This window comes from Hipposideros armiger, unplaced genomic scaffold (assembly GCF_001890085.2).
Source record: "Hipposideros armiger isolate ML-2016 unplaced genomic scaffold, ASM189008v1 scaffold_162, whole genome shotgun sequence".
NCBI lineage: Eukaryota > Metazoa > Chordata > Mammalia > Chiroptera > Hipposideridae > Hipposideros > Hipposideros armiger.
Genome location: NW_017731512.1, coordinates 429,950 through 448,322, shown reverse-complemented (window position 1 = coordinate 448,322; position 18,373 = coordinate 429,950). Strand labels below are relative to the sequence as shown.

Sequence of the window (18,373 nt, the reverse complement as noted above, 5' to 3'; positions counted from 1 at the left end):
CAGTGTAAGATGTGATGTAGAAATTTAATTTCATTTTTTTCCAGTTATTTCAACTCCATTAATTGAAAAATCCTTATTTTCTCTTCTGATTTGAAATGTCTCTCCTTTCTAACACTAAATTCTAATATGTTAGTGTTTATTTTTCTTGACTTGCTCCTGTTTTTCCTTGATCTCCTCATCTGACGTGAACTGACTCTGACACCATTATCAAAGTGTTTCAATGAGTGTGGTTTCAAAATTTCTTTTAATGTGTGGTAAGGCAATGCTCCCAACTTGTACTTCAAAAATTCCCTGGCTATTTGCATAGGTGTCTTGCTCCAGCAGCAGTTAAGCAGTTGAAGTGTTGAATATGTTCTCGTATATATAAGTATTTTTTAAAGTGCACAAACTTGTAAAAATCCTAAAGCAAATAATTTTATAGGAAGTATTCGTCACCCCCTTTTAGACATATTAAGAGCGGTCACTGTTTTGAAAGACTATTCAGAGTGTGAATAGTGGTGAGAGTCAGGAATTTTCTAGCCCACAACATGCATATTTGGCTGGCTCCTTATATCCACTACAGATTTAAGTATGATGAAAACATATGTATATAGTGCATCCTCTTCATCACATTATTTTTTAAAACATTAAAATTATCATGGAAAGAATGCAACTTACAAGTTCCCTACCATTTTTAAAACTATTGGGTTGTCGGAAAAGTCATGATGCACTTTTGCAACGAAAAACATAGAAAAAATATATTATGACTTTTCCAACAACCCAATATTTGGACTTGTTGCAACAACTCAGATATCTGAATCTTTCAATCACACTCATTTCTGCTGCATTCCCTCAGATCTTGTTTGTCAGGCTCTATCTCAGTTTCAGCTTCTACAGTCCCCCTTTCCCACAGCAAAGTCACTTCATTCCATCTATGATCTGTGAACCAATCACTGACGACCTAAAACCAAGTGAGTCTTCCCACAATACCATTTACTCACTAGTTACGTGGCATTGAAATTGCCATTGTTTTTACCTGTAATCCCTGTTAGAGATTAGAGATAATATAATAGTCACCGTTGTATCCCAATCCCTAGCTCAGTGCCTGACACATGAATCTCAATAAATATTTCATGAATGGGCGAATGCCACATTCTAAATGTGAAGCAGGAGGAACTCGAAGAGTTCTAGCCCAGTACTCTCAAATTTAGTATCAACTTCATGTAGTTGTTTTGACAATGCACTACAACTTTGGGGTCTCACTCAAAGTCTCTAGGACTGTGCCTCCTCCAGAATGACCCTGTCTCTGAATCCCACCTCCCTGCTCTCATCCTTCACCCTGTTGAGGCTTGCCCAAATGCTGATTCCTTGCCTGTGTCAAACCACAGCCATGCTCCACTTGCCTGGCTAGACACCCAGAACCTCATATTAGACCCCCAGGTGCCAGCTGCTAACTTGCACCACTCTTTGTCATCTAATGCCATACCATCTGGATCCTGTGTTCTACCTGCTCTCAGCTCAGAACCAATCCAGCCCTTCTTCCAGCTACATGAATTGGCCCTGCCTGACTCAGCCCAGGACGTGCTTTCAAGATGAGCAGACTGAGCAGGTCTTACTCTATAAGCAGTTACTGTCACACAACCCAAATTCTTTTAAGTGCTCACACAATAGTAATTGAAGCTCAACTTCTATGAAAGTGTCAGAGAACAGAAATAAATCAAATTGTAGGATTTTAACCATACTTTCACACTATGTAGAAAAAGTAGAGCTCTGTTTTTTTCTCTAATTTCTCTCTCTCAAAGGGATTTCAACTTCTCAAAAAAGGACTCCTCTCTCAAAACTCTTCCCTTTCCGAGAAACCACAAGTCACTTTCATCTGGTTTTCCCCCTTGTTCTCGCCTTGATTTGAGCTCAGTATTTCACATGTTCTTTTTGGTGAGATTCCATCGCAATACATCACCAGGAACACATGTGCTCCACTGGGACTGTATTCCCTGGAAGATGTGAATGGTGATGTAAATAACAGCATCATTGGAATGTGGAGGATGTGATGCAGGAAAGAAAGTGAAATAAGGCAAAATCAAGCAACTATCATCAATATTTCCCTTCGGGGTAATGTAGGTGGTATTGATACTGATAGGGAACTTCAATGGTATTCATCAGCTGTAGCTGTCAGCAGAAACATTAATTAAATGGCAGCTGTTGCTTTACCACTTGTAGGGGAGTGGAGCAATCCTAACTCCAAAATAGATTTCTAAGGATGAGAACATTTCCAGTTAACAAACTACAATAAGAGCCTGGATGTGTTTTTTTTTCATGAGTTTTGGGGCCCATGAGTGAAAAGATGAGGGGCAAATATTTTGCAATTAGACTTGTGTCAACAATTATGTTTTATACTATTATATTTAAAGTAAGAGTTCTAGTCTGCTATGGGAAATACATAGATATCATGCCAATTATAGCTATAGAGTCCAGCTTCCATTCACTTAATTATATATTGGTTATTCTCTGATACGCCAATGAACACTTAAAATGTTTGTTGATTTTTAATTTGTATTGTTATAAAAGCAATATGTGACCATTAAAGGTTTAAAGGAGAGTGAAAGGCAGACATATAATCACCCATGGTCACTGATTGTTATGCTCATGTTTATTAAATTTTTTTTTCAGTCAAATCATTGGAAAGTGGTGAATGTTTATTTTCTCATTTCCAGGACATTTAATGGATTCAATTTAACAAATATTTATTGAGCATTTATTTTGTGCAGTGTGATTTTAAAACTAGCTCCAAATAATTTCCAAGTATATCATATTTATCATGTCAAATTTTTAAATTTACATATAAATATTTACTACAGAATAATTACAATAATCTCTCACTTTTGTTTAGTTTCTATTGTTTAGAAAAATATTTGCCATTAGTGACTTTCCTCTTAGTCAAGTTCGTTGAACCAGGTGATGCATATAGATTTTCCCCGAGGTCTGCAAAAGCCTGCTTCGTAGAATTTCAGACTTACAGAATTAATCAGGAAATTAATTCTATACGTGCTACCTAAACATGTAGACTTTAGAAGGTCTTCAGAGTACATTCACCCACTGTCCCGTCAGTTCCATGGGACAAACCAGCTTGTTTCCAATGCACCTGCTACTATAGGAAAAGCAATGTTGTAGCTTCCTGTTGTTGCTAATATCACGAGAAGTTAGGGTTGGTATGAAAGTCCAGATAGGGAAATCCCAGGGAAAACAGTGAACCCAGCCAACCTCACAGGGCTATGGGAAAAGTCAAGGGTCTGAACAGGAGAGTGGAGTTTGCAGTTAGAATTTCCATGGAAAAGTGAAAAGAATGTGTGCCCCCAAAATAAAGCAGAAAATATTATATTGGTCCACAAGGGAAAGGACAAGACAGGACATAAGACACAAAGACACTGGTGAAAAGGAAGCACCTTGGAACAGTCTCTAAGAGAATGGATTGCCTCCAATTGGCACACTTATTTAGAAAATAGAGAAGGTAAGGATCTCTAGTCAAGCAGATAACCCAGTTAGTGGGAACCCAGAGCACCAGGGCCAGCTGCCACAAGACTCCTGATGGAGTCGGGGAAGCAGCTGCCATTCAACACCTTATATTCTCAGAAATGGCTCCAGAACAGCAAAGCGATTGAGAACATAAGCTGAGAGTCCAATTGCCTGGACTCAAATCCCAGCTCTGCCACCTGCTTGCTGAGGGTCCTGGACACTTACCTCAGCCTCCTTACCTGTAAAATGTGAAGTATGTGAATATCTGCCTACTGGGGTTGTTAGTACCTAACACATAGAAAGCACTCATTAAATATTAGCTACTTGGTTGTTTATTATGATCGTGTGATAGGAAGGGTAATAGCTTAAGACTCAGAGAACTTTGTAACTTCTGCCAAGTGACTTCTCTTGTGTCTTCCTAGTAACTTCCACTTTAAAATGATGAGATTTTACTAGATAACTGATTCCCAACCCTGGATGTACATTAAAATCACATAAAAGTTTCTAAAATACACCAATACTTGGGCACCTGCTCAGGCCAACTTCAATCAAAACCTCTGGGGCACGGCCTGGGCATCTGTATTTTAAAGTATCCCAGGTGACTCTGACGTACAGGAACTGTTGAGAACCACAAGAATAGATGATCTGAGCACCCCCAAGTGAGCTCAGAGTCTAGAGGTTTCCACCCTCTCACTGGGTACGGGTGGCTCAGGACAAAAGCTATATAAGCATCAATAATGTGAGACTCAGAGCCTCCATTCCTCCTTGAAATCAGACCAGGTGCAGAGGAGCTAAAAGAATTAGGAGCTCTTGCAGAATGTCTTAGAAAAACCTTCAATTAATATGATAAGCTATTAATATCTTCCATTTAAGAGGCATTAGCTAAAGATTAATGTAGAAATTTTCACTCAGTTTTGTTGCCAAAAAAAAATTAAAATAATTGAATGAGGAAAAAAGAAAATATTGCTGAAGCCAAGCAGTCAAGCCCTTTGTCTCCAAAGGATGTAACACTAATTCTTTCCCTCCTTTGACAGTTACACCTTTTTGCATAAAGACAGGAAAGGACAAAGGGAAATTCTGAGTTTATTTATTGTAAGAAAATCAGGAGAGATCATGTGAGTGAAACAGAGGGCCTTGATGAAATATAAGACATCAATACCTTTATTTTAGATTAAAGAGGTCCACACTACAGAGCAAAGAACATTTCTTCAGGAACATGTTTAGCCTGTCAGGTGAGTAGCAGTATAAGTTCTGTGCATTGACCAGTAATGAGTATGTAAATGTGTGTTGGGGAAGGGTTGGGGTATGCGAGTATATTTGAAACAATATACTGTTTTTTATTCATAGCACAGAGTTTCTCTGAGGGTAGAGATTCATTCTGTTATGTGTTCACTTCACATGAAATGTTCCCCTTCCTGGGATATTCAATACCACCACCTGAGATATTTGATACACTGGAAAAGTAGAGTATTTATGGCCACTGGCATAAGAAAAAGCATTATCTGCTCCATCAAAATTTTATTAGAACTGCTCTCCTTTTACTTCATACAATTGCAAAAGTTAAATGCCATACATGGAAACAGAAACTCAAAAATTCCAATTATGTCCAAATAGACATTTAGCATCATTACAGGTAACTCTTGGATAATAAAGATAAAATAATTAAATAAAATATCCAATAAAACTTCTCATACCATTGCTCCACAGTAGCAAATCACTGGCTGAAAAATATCAGGTGGGCTGGCCGAGTGGCTCAGTTGGTTAAGAGCTCGCTCAAGAGTGCAAGCTCTGAGCAACAGCGGTTTGAGTCCCTTCCCAAGCTGAGCTGCCGCTGAGCTGCCGCTGAGCTGCCAACAGGTGGCAGGATGGCTCAGCTAAAAAAATTTAAAAAAAGAAAAGAAAAGAAAAGAAAAAGAAAAGCATCAGGTAATTTTCCTTAAACTATAACAAGCTCTCCATTTTTTGTTTGTATGAGGTGCTTTGTTTTGTTTGTTTTGTTTTGTTTTGTTTGAAGGAGCAACATGCTGCCAGATTGACAACTCAATACCTAAACAATGTCATAGGGAGCCAATAAGAGCTTTTACATGAATGAGACCTTCTCTCTCCTTCCTCACTGCCTCCTCCAACCAATATACGTGCACTGCCAAAGGCTACTTCGAGAAATATTGCTATCAACAGCTGGAATGAGTACTTTGTAGAACTCCCTCTTGAACCTACTTAACAAACTGAATGCATATGACCCAGGCAGAGATCTGCAGAGCATTTCAAGTGTCACAATAGAAGGTGGGGTTGTCAGTTGTCAACAGGAGCAACAACAGACCAAAACCCTGATGGTATCAAAGGATCTGGCTGCAACAATAGCCATAACAGCACATGAATGCAAATGTTCCACAGCATCCTCTCCCAGGGAATTAACTCATTAATATGGAAACCAGGAACAACACTGCTCTATCAATAACTGGGGAAGAGTAGCTTCTGCAACCCAGTGCCCCAGACCTAGCTCTTCGTAAGTTTCCCAACTCCACTGGCCACTGAAGCTTCTGGTTCCACTTCAGAACCCTAGAGAAGAGTCCCAACCGGTCTTGAATCTCTCTGTTCTTTGCTCTTAGTGAATGTTTTCAGACTGTAGGGGCAACTGACCCCCCTGCAGTGTCACATTCTATACCTTTCACTAAAACATCACAGTCATCTAGGTGGAGGTCTTCCTTGAACAACTGCCTCCATTCCAAAAAAGTGGTTGAAAATATGGGCTAACTAAAGTCAAGTTGTCTGTATCTAAATTTCAAATCTACCTCTGGGCAAGTTAGGGTACTTACCATGTATAAGACTCATTTTTCTAATACATAAAACAGAGATTTTAAAAACTGCCTCATAAGATTGTTATGAGAAGTAAACAAGTCCATCCATATAAAGTGCTTGGCACAATGCCTGACACAGAATAATCTCTAGTATGTGCTAGCTACTATGATCATCATTTATATATACTAAATAATTACATATAGCTATACAATACACATACTATGTAGATAATATATATTATATGTAGCTGTTATCATTATATTATTATATTATTACATAATAATTGGGATTCAGATGTCTCAATCATTAGTAGGAACATATGGTATGCTGGGCAGTGGTCTACAGAATAAACAGAATATAGCAGGTGGGTATATGTTACCCAAGGTTGAGGAGCGCCTGAGGAGTGAATTCTACCAAAGCAGCTGGCTTCCTTAATTAAGGACCAAAGAAACAACAGGCTGTGACTAAAGCAGTTGGTTTGCTGGTGGCCAAACCAGAAGATGGTATCAAGACAGCATGTGAAATTTAAGTTCATGTGTAAGGCCCCTCCCTCATCTAAATACCAGGCTGCCCTTCAAGCATGTGTCACTTACTAAACAGTTAATGAAACACAAAGAGCCTTGCATACCTCCAGTGTCACATTTCAAGAGTTATAGAATAATTAGGAAAAATCTGAGCTGGCAAATATCTTCCTAGCTCTCCCTGACAAGCAGACCATCTTTGTTTTCCATTAGTGTGTGTTGTCGTCACAGTAACTGCAAGGCTCCAAACACAGGCCAGGGGTGTCATTTCCTCATGTACTTAGGCTGCCACACTGAAATAGCATTACAAACTCAGCAATGCCTCTTCCTTTCCTGTTGTGCTGTGGTACCTCAGTCAAGAAGCAGGCCCCAAGATGGGTTACTTAAGACATAAGCATATTAAAGAGCTATAAGGAAAAGTAAAGTCCATTTATCCTTATTACTGTGTGTGTGTGTGTGAGAGAGAGAGAGAGAGAGAGAGAGAGAGAGAGAGAGAGACAGAGAGACAGAGAGACAGAGAGACAGAGAGAGAGAACCTTATTTTTACAAAGCTCTTTTAGATAAACAAGGCAAGTTGGCAATAACTTGATTATCTTGGTGATGTCAGCAGTCTACTGTTTTCAATCAAATTGTTCTTTTGGTTTTAAATCTTTAGCAAATCCCTTTTTCAAGAATGCATTTGGCTAACTCTGATATGTCCATTTCATGGCTTTTTTTACACCTTTTCCTTACAAAGATATGCAGCAGATCATTCATTTTTTCAAAGTAACTTAGGAAGATCACAGTTATAATTATCACAAGAGAAAAAAATACCTGTTTTCAAGTGTAGACCTATAAGATCCTCAGCTAGTGAAGCAACAATCATCATTTTCATCTATGTGTTGGTAAAGGAGGGAGGTAACAGCATTTAACCAAGAAAGCAAAAACTGAAAATCCCTGAACCTTCAGAACTCAATTAAAATCAGACCACTTGAGATAAATTCTGCGTTAGCTTTAAAAATTCTCTTTAAGACCTGAGAAACACATAAATCACCCAATATTATGCACATTGACACCATTTCCCAAAAAGGAAAAGCAACACCACCTTTTTTTTTACTTTTCAGTGCTGCTGTGGCTTAAACAAAGCTCTCAGGGACTGCGGTGCTGGATAACGTCATGTTTCTTCATCTCTGCTGGGACTTTCTCAAGTTCTGCAATCAGCTGGTTAACAGCCAATTAGGGCTGCTCAACTCATGTTTGACTTTCCCCATTCTAAGTTCTTCCCCAGCTCACTGACTGCATGGCCTTTGAAATTAAACTGCCTCAGCTCCTGCCACAGAAAAGTTGTATTCTGCCTGCAGCCTTTTCTCTTCTCTGACTAGCTAAAGAGTAGGACTGACTATTTAAGGAGAAAGAAGAACATAATCCAATATATTTTCCTAAGGTTCCTATATTTTTGCCCTAGAACCTTTATAATGTATTTTGTAAAGCCAGGAAAAAATTCTTTCTTATTTTCTTTCTTTCTTTTCCTTCCTTTCCCTTCCTTCCTTCCCTCCTTCCTTCTTTCATTCTATCTTTCTTTCTACAACAAGGTTTTCATTAGCGAATGATATTCATAAAACTCAGTTTGCCTTATCTTTTAGAAACTCATTCTTTCAACTGAGAAAAATAAAGCAAAATGGAGAGGTCTAAATCACAACTACCCTGCATAAGATTTACTGGCACTAAAGCTTCTAAGAACATTCCCTGCTTATAAGTCTTTCATATATTTTTGTTAAATTAAATATACAGAACAGGATTCACCCCATAATATACACACACATTATTATGATGTAACACTTTTTTTTTGGTCTTAGAATATACTTTCTTGTCGTGCTTAAGAAGAATGAATAGGATTAAGGGCAACGAAGAGCAAGAATTCATTTCCATTTCGTAAGGGTAAAGTTAGCATGAGATGACCTTTTTTGGTCTTTTCATTTTTATCTGTTACTAGGTTAGTAAAACAAAACAAAACAACTAAGGGAAGAAATAAAGAATGATAAATTTAATAATATATCCTTCCATGAAGGAAGAAGTTTCTGTTGTCACACATTACCCAGTGTAGTCAGCTATAAAACAGACACCCAAGCACAATGTATAAAGCACACTTTATCTCCAAGTACGAATATAGAAACCATAGAATAGTCTATGCTGTGGATGATTTCTGAGCCTTTTTAGTAATGATTCTATAGGACAGCAGACTGCTGAGTGATAAGGGAGGGTTTGAAACGTAAATTCCATACTAAGTTATTGGCTGGCGTTCAAACTATGTCTGCCTAGAGTACCCAGCAGCAAAGTATGTCCCAAAGAGGATTCCAAATTTAAACAATACATTCTTCTGCTTTTTCTATGATCTATGAATTTGAGTTCACAGACTATCTGCATCTAAGAATTTTGTGTGCAACAAAGATGAAAATAAACAGATAACTACATTTAAGGTGTGATAATAAAGCAATAATCACTTAAATTTATTGAAAAGTCTACCAGACAACTATAAGTCTTATGAACTCATTTAATCTTCAAAACAACTCTATGAGGAAGACAGTATTATTCTCATCTTATTATTTTCCAGATGAGGAAACTGAGGCACAGAGGGTGATTTGCCCTGGATCACATTAAGCTGAAATCGGAATCCAGGCTTCTGACTTGCCTATGCTACTAGCCTTTCCTGTCTTCTCCTTCATATCGATAAACAAGTCCTTCAAACTTCAACTCAGATTTAGGAAACAAAATGTATTTTATTAGTATATCTTTTATGCTATTGTTATATATATTAAAAATAATGACTGTATAAACAAACTTATGTTTCAGGCTTTTAATGTCATTTTTCTAACAAGTTGTTGCCAATCTTTTTTCTCTTAAACCTTTCCGCTGAAATAGATCTCAATCTAAGCTTGCCCTCTCACTTCCTGTGATGCTGTTTTACTAAAATCCACATGTTTAGAGAAATAAGATGAGACAAATCAGTGAAAATGTGGATGAAATAAACTCTGTAAAATCCCATTTCTTAGTGTACCTGTTTTATGAAGAAATGCTCATCTTCCGGGTGGGGGAGGCGTGGGGGGGGCAGGGGATGTGTATTTTACCACAAAGTTTTACTTCTAAAGAATAAGTAAAAATTATAACCACAAGGAAACCACTGCTAAGTGAACATATTAAATATTTCACAAATTTCACTGGAAAATCCCATAGTGATTTTTGCTGAACACCCAAGTAGAAGAATAATTTTAACCTCCTTGGCCATCTTAAAATATAAAGAGAATGCTTTTCTTGATGGACGCAGAAAGAAATTGCTTCAGAATCATGATTTATATTTTTTTACACAGTAAGGGTACAAGTTTCATGAGTGACAGTCAACTGAAAAATGTCTCTTTTTTTAAATATCTAGGGAAAAATTTTAAAAGGATCATAACATCATGTTTAAACATTTTCATTTTCAAGGCCAGATTCTAATCCATGATGACTAACAAATAGAACGAGCCATAATTTAAACGAATAGTAACAAAGGTAACTATAAATAGAATTTGGTACCAAAGGATGATAAAAGTACATGCGTTATAGTATTTAAAGGTCTGGGTGCATATAGAAGTAATGTATGTATACTTTATATGTCCCCTTTCCATTTTATTCTCAAGAGGTAAATCATCTCCATAATCAGGTACATGAGCATAGTTACAATGACTTGTAATTTTTCTGTGCATGGGAAAACTGTGAAGAGTTTTCTTAAAAAAATTTTAAGATAAAAAGCTATTAACCATATTTACGGTTGCTTTTCTTGATTTTGTACTTATCTATACTTTCTTACGTACTCATCATCAGAAATCTGGAGCCAAAAATTTAATGGAATATCCACAATTTACATGGGGCTGAAAAGCTCCAAAGCCAAGTGATGCTTAGGACAGTGCTTTGTACCTAATCATCTTCATAAATTTGTTCTGAATTTAAAGAGGCAAACCCTGTTCCAAAGTACCCTAATTCTAACAGAGCACCAAACTGCCTAAACTAAGAAGGAATCACTTCTAACAGGAATGTTCTGGGAAATCACTGTGAAAATGAAAGATACTGATCTGGGTTTTAAAAAGTGAACAAGGTCTCTATAGGAAAGGGGATAAAAGGTGTTCCAGGCATGGGGAATGAAAGAGGCGGGGATGGAACAGTGACATGTGCGCTGTGTGTGTTTGGAGAATGGCCCAAAATCTGAAATAATCTGAAGCAAAGGGACGGACACTTGTTGTTGAACAGTGGGAGCTGAGACTGGAAAAAGTTAAGTACGTGCCAGATGATGGAAGGTTTTCAAAATACCCAGCCTAGGTGTTTGGCAGCAACTACAAGTCTCAGAAGATAACTGGAGTAGAGAGACAAACATAGCAATGCTTTAGGAAAATTAACCCCATGGTCATTTTCCTAATGATTTGGATGGCAATGAGGGGTAGGAGGAGGGCAGCATTGTTACACATCCAGACTGAGGGTGAAGGGAAGAGCCTTAGTGTGGTGGAAGACATGGCAACGGAATCTAACAACTCTTATGGAGAAGGGGGAAAGGAGGGTTCCAAAATAACACAAAAATGTGAATTTGAGTGAACAGGAGAACAGAATCTGTATGGTTCATGGAGAGTTTGATTGCTCATATACTGGAGGAAAGCACATGGTCTAACTCTAACCTGAGCTATTTTTTATTCTCAAGGGCAAACTTACAGCTATACAGACAATGATATGCAAAAGTTAAATTCATCAGGAAACATAGCTTTCACTCAGGGCCAATGCTGCACTCGGTTATCTATACACTGTTCCACTGACTCCAAAAGAAATTACATGCCTAGAGCTAATGGTAGATTTTGGCCTTACACATACATCTGTAAGCCAACAATGTGACCCTTCCTAAGATAAAAACAAGAAAAATGTAAAGCATTTAGTTCTGACTTTTCAAAACTCAAGAAGATATTTCATCACCGCTAAAGCACCAGGAGTTTCATTCTCTGATACCCAAGGTTACCTGAGTGCGTTTTATACTATTACTTGTATACATTCATTATATATAATTAGCTAATCATATAATCAAACTTATGACACATAATACATACTAAAATGTATATATTATTTCGTTTTCCTGAACATATGATACATAAGCTTTAATTAGTTTTTCTTAAAATAGGAATATTTACTGAAAGGGTTGATACATTTCTATTTGTTCAAAACTGATCCTTTGTAAATTCTGTAAGTTGACAAAATCAAAGAATTCCTTTGAAAATATTCATCTGTATCTTCTTTGATATTATCCTTAGAGTTCTCATTCAAATTATCATGTTCATTTAAAGTAACAAACTTGGTATACAAACCCAACCCAACTACAGACACCCAGTGTCAACACTAATTACATCACCAATGTACCGTCATAACTTTTGTCAGATTCAATGTGAAATTGATAACTCTAAGCAAGTCTGAGAAAAGTCATGTCAATTCATGGAAGGAGAGACAATACACTAACAGATGAAAGCAGATTTCCTTCACACTATAGTAAACACCTCATACACACATATATACAACTTAAAAAAGGATTTTTTCTAATAAATTCAATACTAGTTTTAAAAATCAGAATGTTTTATCTATATACAGGCAATTAAATTTTTTTTTAAAGCACACAAAATGACATTCTCCTAAATAGTTTGTATTCAACAACTGCAAAAGTAGTGATTTACTACCAGGCATATTTTGTGCCTAATTGGAAGGAATTGGGATGACTGTAATGTAACGAGGTCAGATGCAGCACAAGGTGTACCAGTGTAATCAGAGACTCAGGCAAAGGGAAAAGCAGATAGCAGCAAGTCAAAAGTACAGCGATACAAACACCATGCAGGACTTTCCTCCCATTTACCACACAAGCTACTCAGCTAGTTTCAATAAATGAGTAATTTTGCTTCTAGGGAAAATATCCATCCCTTCCATTGGTTAGTTATCCTAACTGTAAAAGGAGCTGTGAAATTCTCCTTTGTCTTATTTGTTACCTGCCGAAGAATGGACTTGGCAGAAATATTTTGATAGCTATTAAAACATCATAACAATCTTTGTGTTTAAAATGGAATCAGTATAATCCTGAGAAAGACATGATGTTTCTGATTCTTTAAAAATAATTCACAATGATTATCATAATTCCTAAGCGTGTTATCACATAATGGAACAGGAAGAATCAAAGGAAACAGACAACACAGAATTGGGGAGAACTCTCTTCCTGTGGAAGCAGAAATTTCTTAAACGAGTAAGTAGGTTATTTATTTTGGTCTTACCTGAGGCAGCTCGTTTAACCAAGGTTATGTCCTTTATGGAGGTAGCTTATTCTTTGAAGAACCCAGTGGCTTGTCCCACAGCCCAAGAGAGACTGGAGTCCTGGAAAACTATCCAGCCCAAAAGAATACAGAGGAAAAAGCTTTAACCACTTTCTTTCCTAGGACTAGCCAATAGCTGAAGTCATGCAGGAAACCGAGTAGAGAGAAGAGGAAAGCAGCTTCTTCTCCCTGAAATCCCGATCAGCAGAAATTGGAGGCTGTTGTGTATCTCCCACCCTGACTTTTGTTTAAAAGTTTTTTCAACTGTTGCTAGGTGTCGTTGGGTTCTGAGATTAGGTTTCTCGTCTTCTGCTCCCTTCACAACACCGTCAGAGCAATGACTTTGTTGAGGAGCTGGCTTGCGCGTGCTATATTTAACCAGTGTTCTCAGCAAGTCAAGCCTGTCAACAGCTGAGAAGTTTGGAGCCGGCTTTACTCAGTTCCTCGGCAGCTGGGTTATCAGTGGATATAGCTCTGCTCACCCTGGAAAAGACTGCAGGAAAACAGCAGTCCCTTTTAAGGACTTCTGCTCATTACACAGAGGTAATTATTACACGAAGCTCTTAAATACAGATTGTGATTTGGCATTCAGGTTTTTAAATCTGAAAAGAAACAGCAGTAGCTTGAGCAGAACATTTTACCAAAGCAATATTGCTCTCAATTAGGCTTTCTCAGATAAGTGTTCTTAAATCAAAAGGCTTTTAAAAGTGTATCACAACTGTTGGGGAAATTCACAGTAAGAGATCATTTCCAGATTTTTATACTGGTGTGTTATATTCATAGTTAGATGCCTTACCAATCATATCAAACTTGACCAGCTTCTATACCTGAATGGTCTGAAAGTAAGGTTACCATAAAGGAATGTCTGTAACATTGTTTTTGAAAGGAGAAAAGTGAAGAAGGAAGATCTTACCATCCTCACTCCGGTCATTCATTCAGAATAAAAAATGGAGACGCTCCAGGAAAACCAGGACTTGAGACACCTCTGGCTGTTGACAGCCTTGCCTCATCATTAACCCTCCAGTCTCCAGAAGCAGAGAAGTCACGTCTACCCTAAACTCCAACATAAAGAATGTCTACAGATATTTTATTTGCTTTATTCTATGTAACAAAGTAGTATGAACCTGGCAAGATTAGGACTCATGAAAAAAACGTGTGTTTAGCTAACTAGTTCTTGGAACTGTCTTACTAACTAATGTGAACTTAGCCGTAAGAGGAACTGAGACAGATCCTTTTAGCCACAGGTAAATTAGGAACACACACACACACACACACACACACACACACACACACACACATCAATATGCTAATGTTAACATACTAGAATATTGCCCTAACAAAAATCTCCCCAATGCCGTTATAAAGGTGACCCCACCCCTGAAATCAGTTTATCAGTTTAAAGGTAACTCTTTTTGACATGCAAACTGAAGTCAGACCAAGGAGACATTTAAAGGCATGGATTTAATATTTTAAGTGTTGAATACTTATAATAAGTGGTTTATGTGCTGGATAGCCCTAATGTCTCTGGGGAAGACTGCCACTTTTCACAAGGGGTGTGTGTGTGTGTGTGTGTGTGTGTGTGTGTGTGTGTGTGTCTTCTTTAAAGAAATGACCCTCACTGACAAGGTTAGTTGACCCCCACACCTCAACCATCAAAAAACATCTCAGTTCTTCCCAACCCAGCCACCACACTAATAGCATTCATTTCCCTCCTTAATTTACTTACTACTGTTCACATATAAAATTGCATTTGTTCAGATTCCTAGTCTTTCTGGGTCTGGGCCAACCTTGATTTAAAAAAAAAAAAAAAGACTTGCATTAAGATGAAAGCGTTCTTATGTGAAATTAACTGACTCTTCTAGAACACTAATGGATCTTTTAGAAACAATCTATTCACAGTTCCTAAAATGTGGGTGCTAATAGGAAGTGGAAGTGTGTGACTAGACTATGGGATAGTTCACAATCACCAGAACTTTTTTAAAAAAATTATAAAAGCATGGCATCCAGAGAAATTATTTTTTGAAAGATGCTCACACCTCACACATATCCCATGTGCAACAACAGCCCCAGGTTGAAAGCCACTTCACTAAAAAGGACTCCAAGGATGCATCACTTCACCTCTACTCGGAGTTCACTTTATAGATGTCTCCAGTCCAAAATGAAGCTGAGTGCCTTCTGCCAAAGTCAGGATAATTGAGGGGAAATATCCCACTTTGTCTAAATAAATCCATTGAGAGTGTGATAGTTATTTCTTCCCTGACTATCCAGACAATTAGAGTGTTCAGTGGTGTTTTTTTTTTCATCTTTAATGAAACCTAGTCCCCGCATCCCCCCCATTGTTTTCTTTAACCCTTGGATTAGCTCTCCATTGTTACTTTTAGTTTATTTTAAACAACGTGGTGACAAGCAATAGCATACAGGGTACTATGCATAATTTGGTCTGTTGCTACCTTCAGATTATGTTCTCTAATTATACTAGGCATGTGTGCTTGTCTGACTCAGTATCCCACAGTAATCTTTCTCTTCTCATTCTCTCCATCTCCTGCCTCCTCCCCTACACACACACACACACACACACACACACACGCAAACACACACACACACACACGCATTCTCTATCTCTCTCTGTAAAGTGAATTTATTTTGAAGGCTTTCCCCACAGGAATGATTATTCAGACAAAAGCATTTCCTACATAGTCCACATAGGAAGTAGTGCCATTAAGAACTTTTAGAAATTTCTGTTTTGTATACAGTCAACAGGAATTGATTTTTCAACATATATTGTTAGTATATTACTGTTCAGCTGCATCCTTTTCCCAGTCTTAAGTGTGAGCATTCTGAGAACCTCTGGTAAACTTACAACTAAAGCTGAATTTCCCAACTTCACAAATTAGTCATGATGAAACTTTTTAGTAAGAAGATAGATTAATGTTATCAGTGAGAAAAAAGCAAATGAATTAAATGAGAGTTGGCACATTATCTCTATATCCATTTCTAAAACCAAATTTTACCATATTGTTTATTTAAAGAGGTATAGTGATTCTTAAAGTAAAAAAAAATTAATAAGTTGTTTAATACACCAATGAAAAGAAAAATAGACATTTGCTTCAAAATGATGTTCAGGGGAGGGGGGATCATGCGAGGAGTTTCCAAATAAACGTGCCCTCTTATTGTTTATTGCCTGGCCCTGAGACTTAAATATAACCTTCCAAGTAGCAGAGAATGTTTCCTATTTGTTCCTTCTTGAATACTCAAGCACCATAGTAAGTGTTAAACAAATAGGAATGATTGCATAAATAAATGAACATATAAAAGATTAAAGAAAAGATGAAGAAAACTTTAGAGCACATTATCTGTAAACTTACAGAAAATGCTTTTAGGCTCTCTGCACAGAGTTGGGTCATGGCTGCATATTAAAAGTAGTAGAAAGAAACTCTTAGATTGTGAGTTAATTTGAATTTTGTTAAAATTTCAAAGGGAAGTAATAGAATTCAGGATAATAATAAAAACACCTATTAACACTAACTACATGCCCAGCAGAGTTCTAGGGCCTTAATACATACTAATCCAATTAATTTTCACAATAACCCAATGAGGTAGGCATTATTATTATTCCCCATTTTGCAGGTAAGAAAACTGAGACATAGAGATATTAAGTAACTTGGCCAAGGTCACATGCTAGCAAGTAGCAGAACCAGAATTTGAACTAGGGAGTCTGTTTCCAAAATGTTATGTTCTTAACCACTTAACTGCCTCTTGCATTTAATAGTCACAGTGGCCTGTTCTTAGCAATCACTGAGAGTCAAAACATAGAGACTTTGCTATTCCTGAAAATATATGCTTCTGACCAAAAAATATAATTAAAATTCTACAACTTTGAGGCAAACAGAAAAAAAAGTGGCATAATTTCATGATCAGCACAGTAATATAAAAGCTCATTGGAACTGAAGTCTTGTTGAATACCAGAGAAGAGAAAATTGGATGAAAGAGAAGATAATTACTTCGAGAAAAAGTCTATTTTTAAGCAAAGGATATGAGCTGTTCTGCATTCTCTCTAAAACAAACAATGCATGATGTTTTATGATGAATGAGTTCACTGCTTAATGATATTCTAAAATTATATTCTAAAAATATAATTTTGGTCTATGATTTGATAAGCAATTTTAAAATGTTTATGAGCTATGTATTCACAATCAAAACTTGTCAAAGATGTAACCAACAACAAAGAAAAACACAAAACAATGGGGATGGCAATAATCAGTATACATTAGCTAGTTCCTTGGTATCAGATGATATTGCGTTACACTTGCTATATTCAGGCTTTACAATTTGAAAATACTTGCATTTTCTGTTAATCTACCTATGCATCTAATTATATTTTTAATTTTTTTTATTTTTCAATAACAGTTGACATACAATATTATATTAGTTTCAGATGTACAACACAGTGATTAGACATCTACATAACCCAAAGTGATCACCCCAAAAAATCCAGTACCCCTCAGACACCACACATAGTCATCACAATATTATTAACTATACTTCCTATGCTATACTCACATCTGCATGACTATTTTGTAATAAGCAATTTGTACTTCTTAATCCCATACCCTTTTTCACCCATTCCCAACCGTTCTTGTTACTACTATTCAGAATTTCAACAAATTTGCCTCAAGATAATGTAATAATTAAACAAACACAGCTGAATTTTGTCTGGTGTGGATCTGGCATTCAGATTCATTAATTGAATTCCTCTTAATATTTGCTCACAAGAAAAACAAAAAGGTCATCTTTGCACGATTCTTCAAAATGAACTATAGTTACTTTGCTTTGCATGCTTTTTCTATTCTTTTATTCTTACAAATGTCTTAATTCTCCACAATGTTACATCATTGCATTTGCTTCTATAACTTTCTCATGTGACATTTTCCCTCTGAGCCATAGACTGAATTTGGGTTCTGCCTGGAAATTCTGCATGGTGCCAGGAAGAAATATTTTCACCATTAGGGCTCACCTGAAAAAAGGTTCCAGCCATTGTGCATCTGCTGACTTTAAGCAAATGGGACAGAACAACACTTTTTGCATTTCCTTAGCTATATCTGGAATATGACATCACTACCTGAATATGTCTTATAATAGAAAGAGCACTGGGAAAAAAACTTTGCTCTGGCCTCAACTAGTGAGATGGGGTTTTTAAAATGATTAATCCTTCTGAGTCTATTT

At 37.0% G+C, this 18,373-nt stretch overlaps 1 protein-coding gene across 4 annotated transcripts in view; it reads right to left on the bottom strand.

Moving 5' to 3' along the window:
- The window catches only part of FILIP1 (filamin A interacting protein 1), a 199,021-nt gene extending 185,389 nt beyond the window's left edge, over positions 1 to 13,632 (bottom strand). For 2 of the 4 annotated variants that reach the window (XM_019651595.1, XM_019651593.1), the window contains exon 1: positions 13,112 to 13,632. Coding sequence is in view for 1 of the 4 variants with exons in the window: in XM_019651591.1 (XP_019507136.1) it covers positions 5,187 to 5,189 (3 nt within the window). In the remaining 3 variants the exon portion in view is untranslated. Of the gene's footprint in view, positions 1 to 5,186; positions 5,255 to 13,111 lie in introns of those variants that run through there. The other 2 variants (XM_019651597.1, XM_019651591.1) reach the window with 2 other exon arrangements.
- Positions 13,633 to 18,373: the final 4,741 nt, after the last annotated feature.